Source organism: Halichoerus grypus, chromosome 3 (genome assembly GCF_964656455.1).
Source record: "Halichoerus grypus chromosome 3, mHalGry1.hap1.1, whole genome shotgun sequence".
NCBI lineage: Eukaryota > Metazoa > Chordata > Mammalia > Carnivora > Phocidae > Halichoerus > Halichoerus grypus.
The window spans coordinates 200,588,825-200,609,291 of record NC_135714.1 but is presented as its reverse complement, the minus strand read 5'-3'; the positions used below and the strand labels follow the sequence as shown (position 1 = coordinate 200,609,291).

The window sequence follows — 20,467 nt, the reverse complement described above, 5'->3', positions numbered from 1 at the left end:
GATAAATCTAGTTACCATCTGTCACCACACAAAATTATTACAACATTATTGACTATATTCCCTATGCTGTGCATTACATCCCCAGGACTTATTTTATAAACGGAAGTTTATGCCTCTCAATCCCTTCTACCTCTTTTGCCCCCCCCCCCCAACCTCTCCCACCCTCCGGTAACCAACACTTTCCTATATCTATGAGTCTGTTTCTGTTTTGTTTTGTTTGCTCTTCAAAATGTTTTTTAGATTTCACATATAAATGAAATCTTACAGTATTTGTCTTTCTCTGACTTTTGTAACTTAGCATAATACCTTCTAGTCCATCCTCGTCACAAATGACAAGATTTCATTCTTTTTTATGGTTGAGTAATATTCTGTTGTTATACGTATGTATGTATGTATACCACATCTTCTTTATGGTGTCATCCACTGAATGTACTGAGGTTGCTTCCATCTCTTGGCTACTGTAAATAATGCTGAAATAAACATTGGAGTGCATACTCCGAATTGGTGTTTTTGTTTTCTTTAGATAAATACCCAGAACTCGAATTGCTAGATTGTATAGTAGTTCCATTTTGAGAAGCAAGAATATTTAAACCATAGAAATATAGTTTACAACAACATAGCGAGATTCCTTATACAATCATTGTACTGCTAGATTAGAAATCTAGCTTGAGAGAAGCAATCTTGTAGGGCACATCATGTGGCTCAGAAGAGGCAAGAATGGGCTTTTATCAGTTCTCTGAGGCTAGATGACCTCGGCAGGAAGAATTTTCTAGCTTGGCCTAGGGGAACAAATAAGGGAGTAGCTAGAAGATAAAATTTGAAACAACTGTAAAAGCCTGATGTCTTTACTAAGACAAAATGAGGATGAAGACTGCGTCCCATTGTATTTAGAATAAAGCCCAAATTCCTTAACATGGGCTGTATTTATCGCACATTCTTGGAACTTATTATCCAAATCAGGACATTTTTGAAAGTGAAAGGAAATACCATTACAATTTTTCTAGTACAACGTGGTTCAACCAGGACAGTCCTGGGCAAACACGGATACAGCTTTGCCGAAAGGTCCTACATAATCTAACTCCTGCCCCATCTTATGTCATTTCCCCACTTCATTTATCTGTTGACTTTCTTCCAGTTCTGTGAGCACATCCACACCCAAGCTGATTCTTGGTGAGAGACTCAACACATACTTCCATTCTGTCTTACTGAGCCCTCCTCTCTTTGCCTGGTTAACTAATCATCTTCAGTAGTGGTCAGTCACTCAGTAACCTTCCTCCCTTCCTCACCACTCCTTGATTTCATCCAGCCCTCCCTCATGCAACCTCTGCAACTCAGGAAGTCTTAACCACATCCTCAGTCCGGGGAAGAGCAGTGACCAGAATCAGTCAATCAGCGTATGGCATTCTTCCGTCTGGCTCATGACTTAGGGAGAGTGCATTCGCTGGGAGCTGCAGCCCCCAGCTAGTGGTTAGAACAACATAGAAATGTGTTTCTCCTCATTTGAAAGAAGTGAGAGGAGAGATGGTCGGCCACAGGCGTCAAGCTCGCAGGATGCATACTGCTTTGTCGTCTTCAGGATGTGGCTGCAGACGCTCAGCCATCATGTTCACATTCAAGCCGCAGGAAGGAAGAAGAGGCAAGGAACGGCACACTCCCTCCCTGTAAGAATACATCCCAGAAATTACACAAATTACCTTCATTTACATTCCATCGCTAAAACCTAGTCACAAGGCCATATGTAGCTATAAGGAAACGTGAGAAATGTAATCTTTATTCCCGGTGGCTACGTGCCCTGCTAAAAATTGAGGAGAAGGGATGTTGGTGGAAAACTAGCAGGCTCAAGAACTTAGTCTATAAGCTTATTTCTCTCATGCCGGATGTGAATAAAATGCAAGTAATCCCAGTGAAGTGTGAGAAAAATAAATTTCTATTGTTTGAGACATGACATAAAAAGACCCGGGCTTAAAAGGAAATAGGTATTTTGGACAGCAAAGCAGAACGAAGAACCCAAGCTCCTGATGACCCACATGGGCCAATGAATCCATCCACCATGAAGCTCTGCCTCACCTGCCCTCTAGGTGAGGGCAGAGATGCCCTATTGTGTCAACCACTTTGGTTCTCTTTTTCTTGTAGTTGAAAGCATCTTGAAAGAATTCCCTACAGGCCTTCCTCAGCACTCAATGTCTTTTACAATCTCTCTCAGCAACCTCTTCCTTGCCTTCACAGCCCTTACTACAGTTTTGAATAATTTATTTGTCGTTTAAAGTCTATCTCCTCTGCTAGGCTGAAAGCCATGAGCTTTGGGACTAGAACTGTTCCCTTCATTATTGCACACCTAGGAAATGAAATGAAAAGGCTCACACAGTGCTAGGCACACAGTAGGCTTGTAAATAAATGTATCATGAAAAGGACGCTAGTAAGCCTCCCTCCTTCAAAGAGATCACTTTTTTTCTCCCCCAAAGAGATCACTTCTAAAGGTGGAGCCACGTAAAGTGCTGCAGAAGGACAGCGTTGGGGAATCGCCCTGTCCTCTCTTCTTGGGTTTTTGTCATAAACTATTTAGTATCTCCGCTACATCCCACATCTGCTTTAGAGCTTTGGCATGACCTCAGATTCGAATAGCGAGCCACTTAGAGCTACAGCCTGGTCTGGAGAGGGGTGATGGCAGATCTGAGAGCGGCAGCTTCCCGGGCTGTGCGGTGGCTTTCGCTGGGGCGTCACGCGAGCCCTCAGTGCCTAAATGGGACCAGAGGGGTTCCATCCGTCCCTGCTGTCCCATTGCAATGGAAGTGGTGCCTCTGCAGGAGCCGGAGAGCTGGATGTCCTACCTGCAGATGGCAGCGCTATTCACATCTAGCTTTTAGATACGTGGCTTTCCTCCGGAGGGCGTGAATCTGGATGAGTGCTCTATTTTCTACTCTCGCCCCCCTCCCCCACACCTTCTGTCTTTCTTCTACTTCGGGTAATAGCCAATAAATTAAACAACAGGTTTCTATTTACAGGTGATCTCCGAAGTAGTTTACAGTTCATTCTGAAATGTAGCTCTAACATCTTCTATCTGCTTCATACACTCACTTGTTCATAACACCTGTGGCATTCATTGTTGATCGATGTTTAACTCAATGCTCTGTTCTATCGAAATGTGATTTTTACATAAAAGCTTGGGGAGAAAGTATAACCATGACACTGAAAGCAAATGTTCTTTACTTTCGAGATGTATGTTTAGATAAAACTGACTTTTAGCAGTGCAACTATGAATAGCTATCTTTTATTGAGTGTCTATGTGATTCAGGTGTTACGATAGGTAGTTTATAGAATGCAAGCAGCAAAATGTGTTTAATCAATGGGAAAAGATCTCTACTACAGGTCGCTCTATGTTCTACAGAATGAGTGGTTGGAATAATTCAATAATAGGACATTATTTGAATTTGAAAATTTTCAAAATCATCTTTTGCATTAAGATAGTACTTGCCGTATGATTAGAGAGTAACTTAAATATTATATTCGCGAGTAAATTGAAAAGTTTCAAACATTTGATAAAGTCCACAGAATAATTGAGTTAAAAACAACTCATTTTCTATTTGTATGAGTATTTTTTAGTAATTATCCTTCTATAAAAAGGTTTTGAGATTTGATTCATTGACCTCACATAGTCATGGATATTTTGTTTTAAAACAGAAAATCAAAATAGGCATTTAATGTCAGCCCTCCTGCTCCCCATATCTTCTCCTTCTGGTCCTCTGTTTCCAAGCTGCTTATGGCAATAATGGATGACCCCCCCTCCCACCTCCTGCCCTATAACCTACAGGTTCAGTTCTGCAGCTGTTTGGTCAATCCTGACCTCGGTAAGAAAGCTTATCAACAGTGTCAATACCCCTGTGTTCCAGAGTGCAGCACAGTTAATCAAAGATCCCTAACTGGGATCTGGGACCCAGCTGTGGCAGCTTTGCTCCTTAAGCCTCCTTAGTGACTTTCTGGGCCATGTTTACCCTCAAATTATAATATTCCCTTCCCATTCTCATCCCCATCTTAGATAGGATTGAGAGTCTGCCATGGTCTCTACCTCTAAGTTCAGCCTGATTATCCAATTTAGTACCTGGGAGTCTTATCATGAATACCCATGAGCATTCTATATTCTGCATGGACACACCTGTTCAATTACCACTTACCTGCCCAGTGGCTGAGTACTACCTCTATGATAAGGTCCCCAACATGGGTTCTTCTCTTACAATCAGAAAATCAAGCCTAATGAGTACATGTAATATGTCAAGATTATGCGGCCAGAAAACCCAACTTCAGAGAAAAGATATACCAAGAACTATCTCTGAAAGAAGTAAAGTCAATGGCCAAGGTATATTCCCAGATATCCATCATCCATATGTTTTATTCCAGCAACTCTCCCCAAACTTTTAAATAACTTTTAAACGATGTTACACACAATAATTCTTACTTTAAAACCATCGATTTTAGACTTACAATTCTAGAAGAATTGTTAAGTTTACTTTAAGCTGTTGAACCAAAGGAAAGTAAAAGTGTCATGTACGTCCCTCTCTGTATCCACCTCTATATCCAAAGGCTCAATGAAGGCAGAAAGTGAAGAAACATAATTTGTAGATTGGCTAAAGCTTTGCTTTTTCTTTATCTTGTTTGATAAACAGACTTCCTTCAGAAGAAGGAAGACATGATGTAGTCACTGCTTTCTTCTAGGGACCTTTGTGTCAAGAATCACTTGGTGTCAGGAATCACCTGGGATCTTTCCCAGTAAAGGTGTCAGAAAAATTACCAACTCCTAACTATGGTAGCTTAGAGTGAAACATGTCTTAAGCAAATGAGCAATGCAAATGCAGAAAGGCACCATAAGAGTTCATGTGCAACTCACATCTCGTATGCTGATTGTTGCTTGCATCACCACATTCCTGGGAGCACCACTGGGGCACTGGGTCTTGCCTGCCTGTGCGGTAAAATCAGGGTGCATGGCAAGATCATTTTCTCGGCATCTGTTAACAGATCTTAGGCCAGGTCACCAGTCCTTTGCTTCCCCATCTGCTCTAGAAGTCCCTACACTTATGACTAACTCTTGCAATATGACACATGATTAAACCACAGAAGCAGAATTTGTGCTTCAAGAATTTCAGTTTTAGCTGTATATTCACATCACTTGAATGGTACTTCTTACTTCCTTCCAATATAAGGATTCACAGAAATGTAATAGTGCAAAAAATTTAAACATATTCTAGCATCCAGGAGTTAAAATCTAGTACATTCTCTTGAAACATTTTTTCCCCCTTCAGAATAGAGCTTTCAAAGTAAGGATATGAAGAATTCAGATGTTTTCTTATATCTTTTTTGTAAGTTACTAAGATGGAATAATAGAGTCGCATATGGGTTTTTAACTTTTCAGGTATTCTCAGTAGTTAAAAAAATTCTCAGAAAAAAAGCAATTTTTGGTATTATTCAGAGTTTTCTAACCTTCTCTGTTATATATTGATTTTAAGCTCTTTTCAGCTTATATATATAAGTGAGGAACACGAAAGTAGTAATAAATCCACACAAGGAATGTACTTGACTGAGATAACAGATTTTGCCTGATTTGTTCCCCCTATAGGGAGGTCAGATGAGCGGATAAAGACACTGAATGGCTCAATGATTAAGAACAAGTAGTGAAAACATCTTCCCATCCTGTGCTATGGACGTGTGTAAAAGCAGAAGACTGCAAAGACCAAGCTTAAGTGGGTAACTCAAGGTCAAGAACCAAAAGAAATGTGTCCACATGAGTTAACAGCACAAATAGGGCCTGCCACAGGCACTGGGAACCAAGGGGAGGACGGAAGGAGGGAATCTGAAGGGGAGGGGGGGAGGAAGAAATCTGAAGACCAGGCAAAGCATGATAGGACAAAATGTGTGAGTAGTACAGCATCCTGAACAAAACACTGGGCACATTCATAAGACTTAGGATAAAAAAAAAAATTACTACTCCTACTACTCCTTCCCTTACAGAATAGAATGGGTTAAGTTTTCTTAGATTTTGGTAGAAATCCTTAAGGTCATTTTTATATTAAAATTTATGAAATGGGAGATAGTCCTTGTGTTGGGGTTCCCCAAGACCCCCTTAGGTTTGGTGATTTGCTATGTAAGGACTCACAGGACTCATGGACTCATATATATATATGACTTAATATACTGTCATACCCACAACCAAGGTTTATTGCAGTAAAAGGATTGCAAAGTGAAATCAGTAAAGGGAAAACATGCACGGAAAGAAGTCTGGAGGAAACCAGGCAGAAGCTTCAAAGACTCTCCCAGTAGAGTCACTGAGTATGTGCTTAATTCCTAGGAAACATTAGACTCAATGCCAAGGGTTTTCACTTGGGAAGGGTCATGTAGACCCCCTCCGCCATTCCAAACTTCCAGAAGGAAAGCAGGTGTTTGGCATAAACCACATTGTTTCAATAAACAGTTTAGGTGCAGTGAGTCACTTTTATCATTTAGGAAACATTTTACATCAGTGCAGGGAACTATTTACCAGCCAATTTCCTAGGGGCTCCAGGGAGACTGTGGCTATGAACACAGCTCTATCTCGGGCAAACTCGCTGTTTGCCTTCTGGCTGAGTGTGATGGTGGAGCTCACCTTTGGCTGCTTCATCACCACCTTCAAAGACAGGAAGCCAAAGGGCAAATCTTGCAAGCAGGTACTTCTAAGGATAGAAGTCTCAGACCTGTTATATTAACCCTTGTACACAGTTCCCATAACTATTTTCCCGTTTTATTTCCATTCTAGATATGTCTGGCTCCATTTGCCAGTGGGTATCTAGAAACTTTTCTATAATAAGGATTACTCAAATGAGTTAAGGAAGATAATAAACCTCACCAGGCATGGTCTGAATTTTCAGATCTTACTTATCCTAGGGCTTCAGTGGTCTGAATATATTGTAACAGGGTAATTCCCCAAAGCCAACCTTGAGGCTGATTGCTCAGCTGGCACCAGCATGCCTGGGATGTATGTGGGTTCTCCAGTGACTAGATGTTTACCATGGCATGTACGAGATATAGTTTCAACAGTGCATTTCTGAGTGAACTGGAGGAGGCCAGAAAGAGCAAAGATGATTAGGTTCTTCAACTAAGAAAATGCCAAAAGCTTCACTAGCAGCCTCTCACTTTCCTGGAAGCATAGCATCTAGGTGATGTGAGCAGAGAAGCTGGACATCAACTGCCTAAACTATTCAAAGAATCCCAGCAAATTTGGATGAAAGGCCCCCTCGATCTTCATTTTCCTTGGGAGGGTGTGGTACAGATCCTCAGGAACCAACGGTCTCTGGTATAATGTCTGATATCCCCTCAAGGATGCTCAATAAACTAGTCTGGCATGTCACGAGGAGTAGGCAGCAGTCATCAAATGAGCTAACTCGTCATGCAGGCAAATAGTCAAGTGCACGCAGGACCAAAGACAGTGGTCTGAATGACCAGATTCAAAAAGCAAATCTGAGACAGGAGGGCCTGGGAATGGAGAACCAGAGTGTAAAGCCAAGAAGCAGGGCCATTATGTATTGATGCCTTGCTAATTAAAAAATTTTCTAGGGTGCTGTAGAGCAATTCCACAGTAATTATCTCCTTTGATCCTAAGAACCCAGTGAAGCCATTCTTTTAGTTATTGGAAATACCCCATTAAATGCAAATATTTAAAATTGGTAACATCAATTTTAAAATAAGTTTAGTCTGCAGTTGGAAGGCAAAGCATTACTAGGAACTGGACTAAGGTTGGACGTGGGAAGTAAAGGCAAACTGCTTTGGGGAGCTGGGATGTCCTCTCTTTCTCCATGTCCCATACCCTCCAAAAATCTGTCCGAACTTTGACCAGATTTGACAAAGGGGAAGAGTTTTGTGAAGTGCTGCTTCCAAACGCGACGCCTCAGAATGCATTCCAAACTACCTTGCCTTGCTGCTGGGTTTCAGTGCAAATTAATAAAACAGTAGCGCTCCAGAAGCCTCAGGGCTGACCACCAGGCCGAAGGACCAAGAAAGGAGGGTGGGCGAGCCAAGGGGCTGGGAGGAGAGGAAGCGAGGACAGGGGGCCGGTCTTCCGTGGAGAAACCCCGCCCCTCCCTGCTCGTCGCTGATTGGTGGCGGCGATAGGCCGCGAGGGTGGGTGTGTCCCGGGAGGCGGGTACGCGCGCGCGCTGGCCCGCGTCGGAGGACCGGAAAGGAGGCGGGGCCGCGGCGGCGCGCGCTCCCGGAACGCGCGCGGCGCAGGCGGCGCGGATCGCAGGGAGCCGGTCCGCGGCCGGAACGGGGTCCCGGGTGTGCGTGCGGAACGGGGCTCGGGGGAGACGGTCGCGATGAACACGGTGCTGTCGCGGGCGAACTCGCTGTTCGCCTTCTCGCTGAGCGTGATGGCGGCGCTCACCTTCGGCTGCTTCATCACCACCGCCTTCAAAGACAGGAGCGTCCCGGTGCGGCTGCACGTCTCGCGGATCATGCTGTGAGTGTGGCCGAGGCCCGGCCGGCGGGGCGGGCGCCTGGACCGGGCCGGGGTGGCCGCCGAGGCCGGGCCGGCGCGCCGGGGGCCGCGGGCAGGGCGTCCGCGCCGGCCCCGGGGCCCCCGCTCCTGAGCGGCCGTCGCCCCCCGAGGGCGGACGGCCGGTGGACGTCGCGGGCTTCTCGGCTTCCCCTCGAGCTCCCGCCCCTGCACCGCGGATTCCCGGGCTTGCTCTTAAATTTTAATTTTGAGTGTTCCTCAGGCCAGTGCCTCCGCTTCCTTCCTGTTCCTCACTTCCCCCGCCCACGCCCGGCCAATGAGGGAGCAACACAGCAGCGGAGCCGCGCCGCCGCCCGCCCGGGCTCCGGGGCCGCCGGCTCGGCTGTGCCGCGTACGACCGCGCTCGGCCTGTCGGCCGTGCCCGCCCCGCTCCTCGTCCTGCCTCCTCCTGGGCGGCTCGTACTCGCGGCCGCTTTGAAGTTGGCGAGAGGGGAGGACGCGCCGAGGGCGTGCGCCGTCCTAGCCCCCGGGCCGGCGCCTGGGGCATTTTTTAAGAGTCAGCCGCTTGAAGAAATCTGCGAAAATGCCCCAAGTGGGATTTCAGAATGACGTTGTCATTTCGTTAATGCCTGTTTTATTTTTCCTTGATAATTTGTGTTCGCTAGCACTTTTTTTTTTTTTGATACGTGGCTTTTTTTTTTTTTTTTTTTCCGGTTCTCACATCTTCTCTATTCCGTCTTGCATCAAGTTCACTTTCGTTCTTCAGCGTTAGTTGTCTTGATTTCTTTGCCGGAGTCGCCGACAAGCCCGTCGTCGAAGAGCTACCTCTGTTGTGAGGGGCTACTTCCAACCCCCCCTCCTTTTTTTTTTCCTTCCCCCCCCCCCATTTGCTGGTTGCTAGATACTGGTTTTTAAATTCAAATAGACACGGGCGCTGTTAGCTGTTGTCAGTCCTGAGCAAGTTTCTTACCGTCCTGGGCCTTAGTTTCCTTTTGTCTAGAATGGAAATAATGCCCAACTCGTAGGCTTGTTGTGAGGATCATTTGAGATAATTATGAAAAATCCCTTGTCGGACCTGCCCCGGACACACGGTGAGCACCCAGTAAATGGCGGTGCTTATCATCTCGGCTTCGTTCCCCCGCCACCTGTGGTCGTCCGTAACCTTCCACCCCGCTGCCAAATTGCTTTACAGCAGTGTCCACACTGCCTTTGAGCGGTTTTCACGCTCCCCGCCCCCTCCCCCCATTTTGCTGGGGATGCTCTTTTAAGGGTTATGCGTATAGCTACAGACCTAATTTTATACTGGATTAAAATTTTTATCCTCTCTTCACACTTACAAGTTTCTCTGATTTTTACTTGTTTCTTTGTGGGATTGCCCTTCCACCTGTGCCTCCAACTACATCCTTTCTTTCACTCTAAGGAATTATGTGAATTGTGTGCCGTTATGTTTGAAGGATGGTAAAACTTCTATCTTTATTTTTAGAAAAAATGTAGAAGACTTCACTGGACCTAGAGAAAGAAGTGATCTGGGATTCATTACATTTGATATAACTGCTGATATCCTTTAAGAAAATACTTGATTGCTTTCTCTGTAGTGGGATCATGATAGACATGTTGTTTAGTGATTTTGGGCAGGGGCGGTGAGTCTGATTTTCCCCTGAGTCAACCAAACTTTAGAAGTTTCTATACCTATGTTTTCATGGGTAAAATAGTCTTAATACCTCCTCATTCTCACCTTGAGAAAATTTATTTATGGATTTTTCAGTTATTATTTTCTGAACCGACTTTAGATTTTTCACAGAAACGTTAAATAGATTGAAAGCTTTAAGAGAGTTTGAATCTATATTTCAGGAAGAAAAAAATAAAATCAGGTCATTTGGATTATAGAAAGAAAAATGTTACCAGTGCTCAGCCTTCCTAGATTGAATATTTCATGTACAGTCCCAAGTAATATATCCATATTTTATGATAGCAGAGAGAAACATATGTTAAAAAAGTGAATTGGCATCTGTTAAGGTTTAGAAGGTCATTATCAGAATGATCATTGGTAAACCATACTAGAATTTTGCCATCATAGTTTTTTTATAAGTACTTTTATAATAAGAGTCAGAGAAATCTTAACATTTAAAAGAGGTGCTTTAAAATGGGGATGATTTAATATTTTCTCTTTATCTTGAGTTTCCACCGTTTGATAACTCTGTCCATTTTGGCCAATTTAATCTTCTTTTAGGGTCTTAGATTAATGTCTTGGCGGCGTTGTTCCCTGCCATGTCTAGTCTGATCACACCTGCCTGTTTAAGACCTCAGGATTAAAATTGGCGGTGGTGATTGCACTGTCGGAACTTCTGGAAAGCAGCTATCAGAGCAGTTGAAGCAGATGACGAACCCTGGGAGTTTACCTGATCTGGCTCTTTACGGCCATGGAATTACTTTAACCTGATTTTTTTAGAAATAAAGTGTTGGGTTTAGAAGTAGAGTAGATATTAGTTCTCTAGGTACTTTTTTAGGAAATAGAGTGTAACTGTCAGAAGAGTCCTATGGGAAACTTGGTATGTCTGCTTTTAAGTCTTCGTGTCATTTTAAAACAATCTAGTAAGAGGGAGTTTGGATCTCTTATGGAAGTAGTAACGTTATCTGGAGAATTATAGTGAAATTTCCTGACATCTCAACTACTGTATTTATATTTCTCAATCTCATCATTTATAGTTTAGCCGGATTTTGTAGTGCTGCTGCTAAAACTTGAAATTGGGCCTGTTTTTATAAAGAGCTCTCATAGACTTCTCAATTCTACAACAGTGATTCTTAGTAGATACTCATCTCTAAAAGCAGATTATAATGACCATGTTGCTATCAGTATGTGTAAATGCGTGTAATAAAATGACTTAGCCATTTACATGTAATACTTAATAAAATCCAAACACTAACTCAGTTCATTTTGCGGTGACATGGGTCTTGTAATTAATCCTTGTGAATTTTTTTTTCATTCTGGTAAGCTGATGAAATCAAATTGATGTTCAGCTGCATATTCTTACCAAAGCACTTTGTGGACTGAGACATTTTGATCTCTACTGGCATGTGTCCAAAAGCAATGTGAACAATTTATTATACTTGGTTTAATTACATGAGCTGGTTCATATTTGCCTATCAGTAAATGTAAATTGTGATGATTGGTTATACTTTAGAACTTCCATGGAATTGAATGTGCTTGAAAGATTAAATCCTCTTTCTTTTAGACCTAGTTAATGTTACAGAAAGCTAAATTTTGTATTGCTCTGTTATTTTCTTATTAAATCATGGTTAGTGACGCAGGGGATGATGCTAAGAATCTCACTGATGTTTTTTTTTATTTTGAAATGAGCTGGATTTTATAACGTATTTGTCTTTTATATATTTTTATTAAATTAGTGTCTCAGTATGTTTCTGGGCCACCTCTCTTTTTTTTTTTTTCTATTTTAGTATTAGTATTGCTGTGGATAATTAAGAATAAGATTGGTTTAAAAGTTGTATGCTGCTTTATGATTTATATATTCCTTAATTAGTTTACATCTAGAGAATATATTTGATTGGAATGTTAAGCAGTTGTTTCTTTATTTATCAGCAGAATATTCAACAAAAAATAATGTAAGTATATATAGATAAATAGATATATTTTAATAGACCTTTAAAATCTCATTCTTTATGAAAGGGTATAAATCTTATATGTTCAAAATATCTGACGTGAGTAGTTTGGTAAAAATCACAAGCCTCTGGAGAGGTGACTACTAAGAAAACATCTCCTTTGACTGGTAGCCTCTTTTTTTTGTTTGTTTCTGTAGCCCTCTAGTATTGTGGTCCCCAGAATGGGGTGCATGCAGGGTAATCCATAGGTATATAAAGAAAATCATTAGGAGTTACTATTTCTTCTCTTACAGAGCTAGTGAGAGTTGCCAGTTTTTCAGTTTGTTAGCTTTTTACTTGATGTTAAGATGGAGTGGCAGCTTCCAAGCTCCTGACATGTCATACTGAAAACGAGAGGGCTAGCTATATATTTCGGTGTTTAAAATAAAAGGGAAAGAAGTTAAACTTTATGAATACTTGCAATATGGACTGATGTTGATACCCTCAGTCCCATAGTCAGACGGTCGCATGTCTCGGACAACGTGCAGATTCTCTGGGGTACGAGGAGGAATTCTGCACGGCACAAGGTTGACCATTCTGCATGCATTTATTCATTCAAGTTCAGCATTTTGGAAAGTTGTGCAGGGTAATCCAGTTCAGTGGGTGATGTTACCTAGTTTTAAATAAACGAATCCTCACAAAATGGAAAAAACGGCTTAAAAAGATTCCTGCAAAGAAATGACACATTGAAAATAATACGAATGGTTCAACCACGTGTAAGCAGCAGGAGGGCAGCGGAGCCGAGGTGTGTGCCCTCCACAGCTGCTCAGCCACAGTAAGGGATTGGAGAAAGGAAGATCTAAGAAAAAGTTGGCTGAGAAAATGCAACATTGGTCAAGAGTATTATTTGAAATGCAAATTTACATTCACTGTCAGTGATGATGTATCATCTAATGACAATAGTAATGTATACTACGCACATAATTTATAAATAAAAGTGCGTATTTTGGGGTTTGTGCTCAGAAATCTTTGGAGACCATTTCCAGTGATAAGATCAGAAAGGCTGTTGTTGAATTATGAGTCTACTAAGAAATGGGGATGTGGAGTTGCTGCACGGGAGTGGGATTCTTTAAAGTAGTCCTTCCACAGCTTTGATTGGAGAAAAGATGGCAAGGTATTTGGATCAGCAAAATCTGTGACCTGTGTTTACAACTCTCATTACCCGTATATGTAATCAAAAACTGGAAAGATAACAAATTTTTGAATCCTGTCAGATTATTTTAAAATCCGCCTAAATATTTGTATTTTTCTTTTGATGTGAGCTGTTTTGATAGTCTTACTAAACCGTATATCTACAATTAACATCTCCATCTGTTGGGAAATACTTTCCTTTGCTTTGGAGTTGTATGGGATTCACAAATTTTAGGACTTAAAAGTAGTCTTTTTAATCATAAACTAGAGTTTATCAGAAATTTTGTAATTAAAAGCTACTAAACTATTAGATTAAAACACTTAAAATTATTAATTTGTCATTGAAATTTTTTGGTCCAGTCTGAGAGCTTTTGTTGCAGATGAGAGTAAGGATTGAGATACTTATGTAGAATGTCGCTAAAACAGAAATCCCCTGAAAGTGTTAAGTCAATGAGTGTGATAAATGAATTAAAATAGGAAGGTGAAATCCATGGAATTAAAATGTGTTTCTGTGTTGTTTTTACCTAAAGTCACCCTCATGTTTGTTATCAGCATGGTCTAGAGGTAACTTGTAGATCGAGATGAGTCTACTTCTGTATTTTATTGGAACTGTATTCACTTTCAAGGGATGAAAAATTAATCAACTTTATCTGTTGATTGGCTTGATTGTTAACTGGAATTTTTAGTACTTCATTTTACATTTATTTTGAGCGTGTCTTTTATGCCAAATATTTTGTTAGGCACTAGGATTATTGGGTTGAGTAAGTTTCGATCCCTGCCCTTGAGAATCAACAAAATGTTAGAAAGAACATAGAGAAAAAGCTATTCTGAAGGTAAGAGTAATGACTGTATGCACAGATACCATTCTACAAGCCTCAACAAATTATCCACATTAATATGTCACCTTCTTGGCAACAGGTATACTTAAATTTTACTCATGATTCTGGTTTAGCCCAGTGTGACTAGTAAGTTAATACAACTTGGAACTTGACAGATCACTGCTTCGGTGAATGAATAAATGTACATAAAAAGTCATTTCACTTTGGCATATCTTAGATTCTATGTTCTTCCCTCTTGATGTTTCTGTTTAATGTTAGAAAGAGGCTTTAGGGTGAAGATTTGAACCTTCGTAGAAATAACGTGCCCGTTTCTTTTCAGCAAATGTAGTCACCACACGCTGAGCAACTGGCCTCACAGGGTAGTAATAATGGATGACAGCTTAATAAGAACAGATTTATTAGGATTAATAGTGGTCACAAATGTGTTTTCTCTCCATTTTATGCCCCTCATTTTCCAAACAGAACTTGTTTTTGATATGTCAAAATAGCGGAGTAAAAGAATTGACTTCTAGAATGTTCCATAATAAAACAATGATGCAATGTAACGTAAAGGAAAAATATTTAGAAGGCTTCATGTCTTTAGTGATTCCTTGATAATTTAAAGACCTTGGAGATACATAAATATTCACGACCTCATCTGGCGGCAGAGACCTGAATCAACAGCGTGATGGAACAGGAATGGTTGTCTCAGTTTCTCTGACACTATGCAGAAGGTCTCAGAAGTTTTACAGAGAATTTAGGAGAATGCTTTCTTTCCTTCTGGGGATTGTAATCCCTTCTGTTTCTCCAAGGGCCTCACTCTGGAGTGCACATGGGTCTAAAACCTTGTAGTAAGCTTTGAGGGCCCTAAGTAATACAGTTGCTTTAGCAAAAGCAATGATTTCCTTTAGGGAAGTAATCTTTTGTCCCAGAAGAGTTCAACTTCTTGTATCTATCCACTTGTTATTATTTTGTATGCTTTTATTTTAGCAGTTCCCTCAAAATTTATATTCATTAATGTAAATTAAACTATTTGTCTAGCACTGCTTTTAATTTAAGTGACAAAGATACAATTTCTGATGAGATATCTAATTAATTTTCATTTTAATGTAGGCTCTGAACCAGGTTGTCCTTTGGGACAAGATTGTTCTGCGAGGTGATAATCCAAAGCTGCTGTTGAAAGATATGAAAACAAAATATTTTTTCTTTGACGATGGAAATGGCCTCAAGTGAGCAATTCTTTGTCATTCTTTGTAGTTTTTGTTTTAAAGAAAGTGATTAGAGGGTAAAAAGGGGTAAGTTGAGAGAGAAGAAATACAGATCTGAACTGGAAAGATTGGGTAGAAACACTGCCGGAGACACGGGTCTAAGATGAGCGCTCCGTTCTCTCGCAGTAAGTGAAATGGCCCGCTCACACCGAGAAAGGCCCTTAGCTGCTTCCACTGTGAGGTATGCCGGGGGCCTGGGCTTGCCCACCTGGAGGGAGGACTGCCGTTGGCAAGGGGCTCTTTCTGGAATGGGAGAAGTAGTCAGGGGGCCCTTTGGGAGGGAAGAGCGTGTCTGTGTAGGAGTTGACGCTGAGGATTTCCAGCTGTGCGTAGCTTCTCTGAATCCCCGTTTCCTTTCATGCACAGCGAAGGACTTAGAATAACTGGGATTTTGGGTCATTGGAGCTCCTAAGCTCTGTGAGTAAACACTGGAAAGGAACTTAGGGGAGAGCTGTTGTAACCAAACCCCTGGTTTTGCAGATGAAAAATTGGCGGCCATGAGAGAGGATTTGTTCACGGTCTAGATAATGAGAGAATTCGATTTCCAGTCAGTGCCTTCTGATAGCTAGCTCAGATCTCTTTCTGTACTCTCTCTCTGTTTTCCTCACTTAAGCTTTTTGGCCCATAGCTCTAATAACTGTCACTGTGAGTGAGTTCAGATAGGTCATTATGGGATGCCTGGATTACAAAAGACTTGAGAGGACTTCTGTTGGTAGATTAGGATTCCGGTTACAAATAGCTGGTTATGAAGTATTTGAACCCCAGTGCTTGAGTTAAAATGTTTTTGTTGAACTAAAAATGTTTTCTCCTGACATCTAATAAACATGTTTATTCTATCTTTTTATAGGGGAAACAGGAATGTCACTTTAACCCTATCTTGGAACGTTGTACCAAATGCTGGAATTCTACCTCTTGTGACAGGATCAGGTCACGTATCTGTCCCATTTCCAGATACATATGAAATAACGAAGAGTTATTAAATTATTCTGAATTTGAAACAACATATTTTTATACTTAATGAATCATATCTCGTTTTTCTCTTCCCTTGCATCTTCATTTGGTTGGTACTTTTCTTTTTTGGGGGGGTGGTATAAGAACTAACATCAAAGGCATATTTGAAGGGAAAGGTTAATATGCTACTTAATTTTACAAGCAAAACACACACAAAAAAGGCCGCCAGAGTGGAGTATTATAAAAATAAGACAACTACATAATAAAGATTTGTCAAAAATTTATGAGGTATTCCCTATATGTCCATGATTCCTTATGGAATATACAGTGAGCATGAAGAGTGGTTAAAACTTTTAGGTGCCTGTGGAGTTATAAGAACTGTATTTTAGGCCTTGCATTCATGCAAGTTCACATTGGGTGTGATTCAGAAGTGGACATTCTCTTTTTGGGTATCTCTCATTACTGGAAAAATTAAAATGGTTATTTGTAAGACACCTGGTTTACAAAATAGCCAAAAGTGATGGAATTTTATTCCATTTGTCTTGGGAATGCCCCGTTATGCTTGTTTTTCTTACAGGTGACTAGCAACTTTCTCCACTTAAAGACTAAATACCTCTTTATATGCTATAAATCATTTTAACTCATTTTAAAGTCTTTTAAGTCAACCAAATACGTGTGTCTCAGTGCTTTCTCTAAAAATGTTCCTTTGTATTATATCTTTGTGTGAATTTTTAGCATTGCCATTGAAAGTTGAAAATGTTTGCATGGTTTACCTTCTGAGTTATGTTTGTTCTCGTGAGCATGCCTAGTACCACTGAGTGGTAATTATTTAAAATTTTCTGTAGGTCCACATTTTAATAATTATTGGGTAATAGTAATCTTACTTGGTGCGCTTTTCCACTTACAAGCACTCTCCTATATTTTACTATGTGTTACCCCCGATAATCTAATGAGGTAAGTAGTACAAATGTTAGCTCTTTACAGATGAAGAAACTGAAACCTGGAAATTTATTGAATTGCTTTGAGGTTGCATAGCTAGCAAGGAAGGGAGTTAAAACTTCACTCAGATTCTCTACGCTTATCCTTTCTCTTGTAGCTCAGATTACAGACTAAACAAAATTTACTTACAATTTTCATTCTGTTTTATGTTACCCTGGACACCCTCAAGCTGCCAACAACTTATGTAGAGATAATATCTCATTTCCTTCTCTGCATAAATTAATTTTACATATGTTAATAAAGTAAGAGAATCCAGATGTATGTAGAAATGACTTAGAGATTAAATGCAGAATAATACATGGTTGAATATATGATCAAATTTAACGTGATTTTTTTCTACACTGAGCAAATAAAACATCCTCAAGGAAGCAACTACAAATCAATTACCCTTAAAAGTAAGACCAAACACTCTAGTTACACTATCAGCAGTAACCAAAAAGGGCTAATGTTTTCCAAGAATAGGTTTAAGCTAACAGTTGTTGTATTTACCTCATCGGAAATACATCATTTAATTACGTTGGTTTTAACAGCTGTTGTATGTGAGAGCATGTGTTTCTGTCAAAGGTCAAAGCTGCCGTATCGTGAATACCAGCCTGGGTTTGGCTCCCAGCTTTTCATTAAACTGTTCAGGGTCTCGGTTTCTTTATCTGTAAAATGACAGAGTCGGACTCACTAACTTAAATAGTGGTTCTTTTATACCACACAAGTCTATAAAATTCATGGTATCTGTCCAGCAGAGAGATTGAACAGAAAAGCACCTTAGTAACGGGAGGGCAAGAAGATGACCGAAAGACTAACACATAACTGTTGTGTGCTGATTTGACTTTATCTCTGTTAGATTTTATACCCAGAACATTTAACTTTGTACAAAAATGACACATGGAAACTTAGTCTCTGTAGATGTCAAAGCTGAAAAATTGGGTACATGCATTCAGGAAGGCATGCACCTGATGGGGTGCGGGTGGTGAGCGGATCCGTCAGTTTGCTAGAGATGAATGTTGACATTTACTTGAGTTAACGTTTACCTGACAAGCCCACCCGTTTTTTTGAGTTGGGTGAGGAAGAGGAGTAGAAAGGCCCAACTAGCACAATGGTTACATAGTTTTTTTTTTTTTTTACTCAACTTCAGAAAACTGCTCAGGACGTGAATGCTCCAACACGGGAATAAGAAACCTCTGTCTCAGGAACTCATTTTTGGGTGCACACAGCTTTGTTGGTTGACCATGATTCTACATGAGAACAGATGGCCTCATGTTCAGTTTGATAAGCATATCATCTACCTTTAGTTTCAATGTTTTCAAGAAGTCTTGCAGAGTCTCCACACAGACCCAAGGCTTCAGACTTCCAGAACCCTAAATTATTAGAAATGTCTGAGCCCAGACATTCCCAGGATACTAGGAAAGGAGAACAATTGCAAGATACTTACCTAAAATACTTACGGTGAGAAATGAACTAATCTTAAATGTGCTCACCTACTCCTTTTCCTCTAGCAGGTTAACCTAGACAAGCAGCTCTGTCAGTATTTTTTATTTCCCCAATTGATGACGCTTGGTTTCTTTATGCTTCAAGGCAAATAATAGAAAACTTCAGAAATTCCTAAGGGTGTAATAGGGAAGTGGGTGATTTCGAATTTCCTTTTTTGAATTGTTTTCCAGTTCTTTGATGGGGTCTGGCCAGCCTTGTAATAGCACTAAGAGATGGGCTTTAAGGTTATAACGAACATTGTTTTTCACTCTTCTATCTAAAACTTAGTGATGATCTAAAGCTTTGGGTCTTGGAGGTGTAGGTTATTGGAGGTGCTATTTTACAATATTTTGAATTTGACATGAAATGGGTGTAGGGGGAACTACCATAAGCTGTGACCTTTGGTAGTAAACAACACATTCCTTTCAGGAGCTTTCCTTTTAGCAGAGAGCCTGTGGGCATTATCTGTGACTGCCAGTGGTTTAAAGAGATCGGTTTCAAAAAGTTGTTGCGCGTTTTGATGCAATTTGGGAAATTGTTTACTTCACAAATAACAGATTCATAAGAAAAAATTCATGAAAATACTGAGGAGATGTTTGAGGATTTTCTTAATTGCAATAAACAGCATTTTTTTCTAATGAAAATGAATTTTGTTTACGAGTAAAAGTATGCATTTTAAAAGACTTTCAGATTTATGCTTTTTATGTGAAGCTGCTGAGCTAAAAGAAAATGGATGAAACCAAGTCTAGTAAACTTAATTTTTTTTTTCTTTTCTTGCCTTTTTTTTCCTTTTTGTGGGGTGGGGGTGGGGGGGGGAGGTGCTTTCCATCTAAAATATCTTCTCCAGACACTGAATGCTCTTCTACTAGACTGTAAGCTCTTTGAGGGCAGTCTTGTTGGATTTCTCTTTGTATCTTGCCCAGCGCCTAGCACAGTGCCCTGCACGTCATAGGCGCCTAATAAATACTGATGATGAATGAAGTCCTTGTCTTTATAATGTGGCCAAACCGTGGGGGTTGCTTTGCAGTTGACACTCTTCTTCCTTTGTGAGTCCTGCCATTTTCTTTCTTTCTTGAGCTCCTGGTGATGTTAGATCTGACTCTTCTTTCCTTTGGAGCCCACTTAGACTGCTCAGTTGTGGCAAATGCAGCTCTTCTGTTCTAGACCCAGCTTGCGGTCCTAAGAAAGCCAAGGGATAGTGCCTGGAGGAGGAGATTGATGCGTAAAGGGCTTACAAGAAAACCACAACATAGACCTGACTTTTAACAACCTCGAGGTGCATGTGTAGCTCATGAAGAGATGGGTCAGAAATACAGCTGCGTCCGTCTGAAAGTGCAGTTTGCTGAGCTTCTACCCGTGTGGGCAGACGAGCTGGCTTGGCTGAGGTTCTCACATCTGGCCGGAGGGGCTGCACTGAACCTACGGAGTTGGCGAAATTTCACTTTTCCTTTTTATATCAGAAGAGAGAGGAGTTTCTAAAAAGATCTAGAACGTTTACTAGGGGAACTCAAGACAACCAAAACAGTAGAAATACTCCTTTAAGGGTACAGAATCAGCTGAGTTGAGGGTCTTTTTTTTTTAAAACCTAAGTGTATGTTATCTGGGATGATAAAAGAGGTCAGCTGTTTGCTTTTGCTTTCTCCAAACCTGGGCAACCCTGCGTCAGAACTTTGATCTTTAAACATTTGCCCTTGTACTCTTTCACC

General features: G+C 40.8%; 2 protein-coding genes across 2 annotated transcripts in view; one reads left to right on the top strand and one right to left on the bottom strand.

Moving 5' to 3' along the window:
* ASB5 (ankyrin repeat and SOCS box containing 5) overlaps positions 1-8,491 on the bottom strand; it is an 81,906-nt gene extending 73,415 nt beyond the window's left edge. The window contains exon 1 of the mRNA XM_078069869.1: positions 8,402-8,491. The gene's annotated coding sequence lies outside the window, so the exon portion shown is untranslated. The remainder of the gene's footprint in view (positions 1-8,401) is intronic.
* On the top strand, positions 8,186-19,742 carry SPCS3 (signal peptidase complex subunit 3). The gene is made up of 5 exons (XM_078069871.1): positions 8,186-8,476; positions 9,957-10,032; positions 12,020-12,094; positions 15,193-15,308; positions 16,195-19,742. Exons 1-5 carry the CDS (start codon positions 8,334-8,336, stop codon positions 16,325-16,327), a joined length of 543 nt encoding a protein of 180 aa, XP_077925997.1. The 5' UTR covers positions 8,186-8,333; the 3' UTR covers positions 16,328-19,742.
* The last annotated feature ends 725 nt before the right edge of the window (positions 19,743-20,467 follow it).

What these genes read in the sequence shown, in the direction of transcription:
- SPCS3 (XM_078069871.1), top strand. Translation starts at nt 8,334, where the DNA reads ATGAACACGGTGCTGTCGCGGGCGAACTCGCTGTTCGCCTTCTCGCTG. An exon ending in CACGTCTCGCGGATCATGCT is followed by an intron (nt 8,477 to 9,956) that starts GTGAGTGTGGCC and finishes CTTTATTTTTAG; the next exon opens with AAAAAATGTAGAAGACTTCA. An exon ending in CATTTGATATAACTGCTGAT is followed by an intron (nt 10,033 to 12,019) that starts ATCCTTTAAGAA and finishes ATTAGTTTACAT; the next exon opens with CTAGAGAATATATTTGATTG.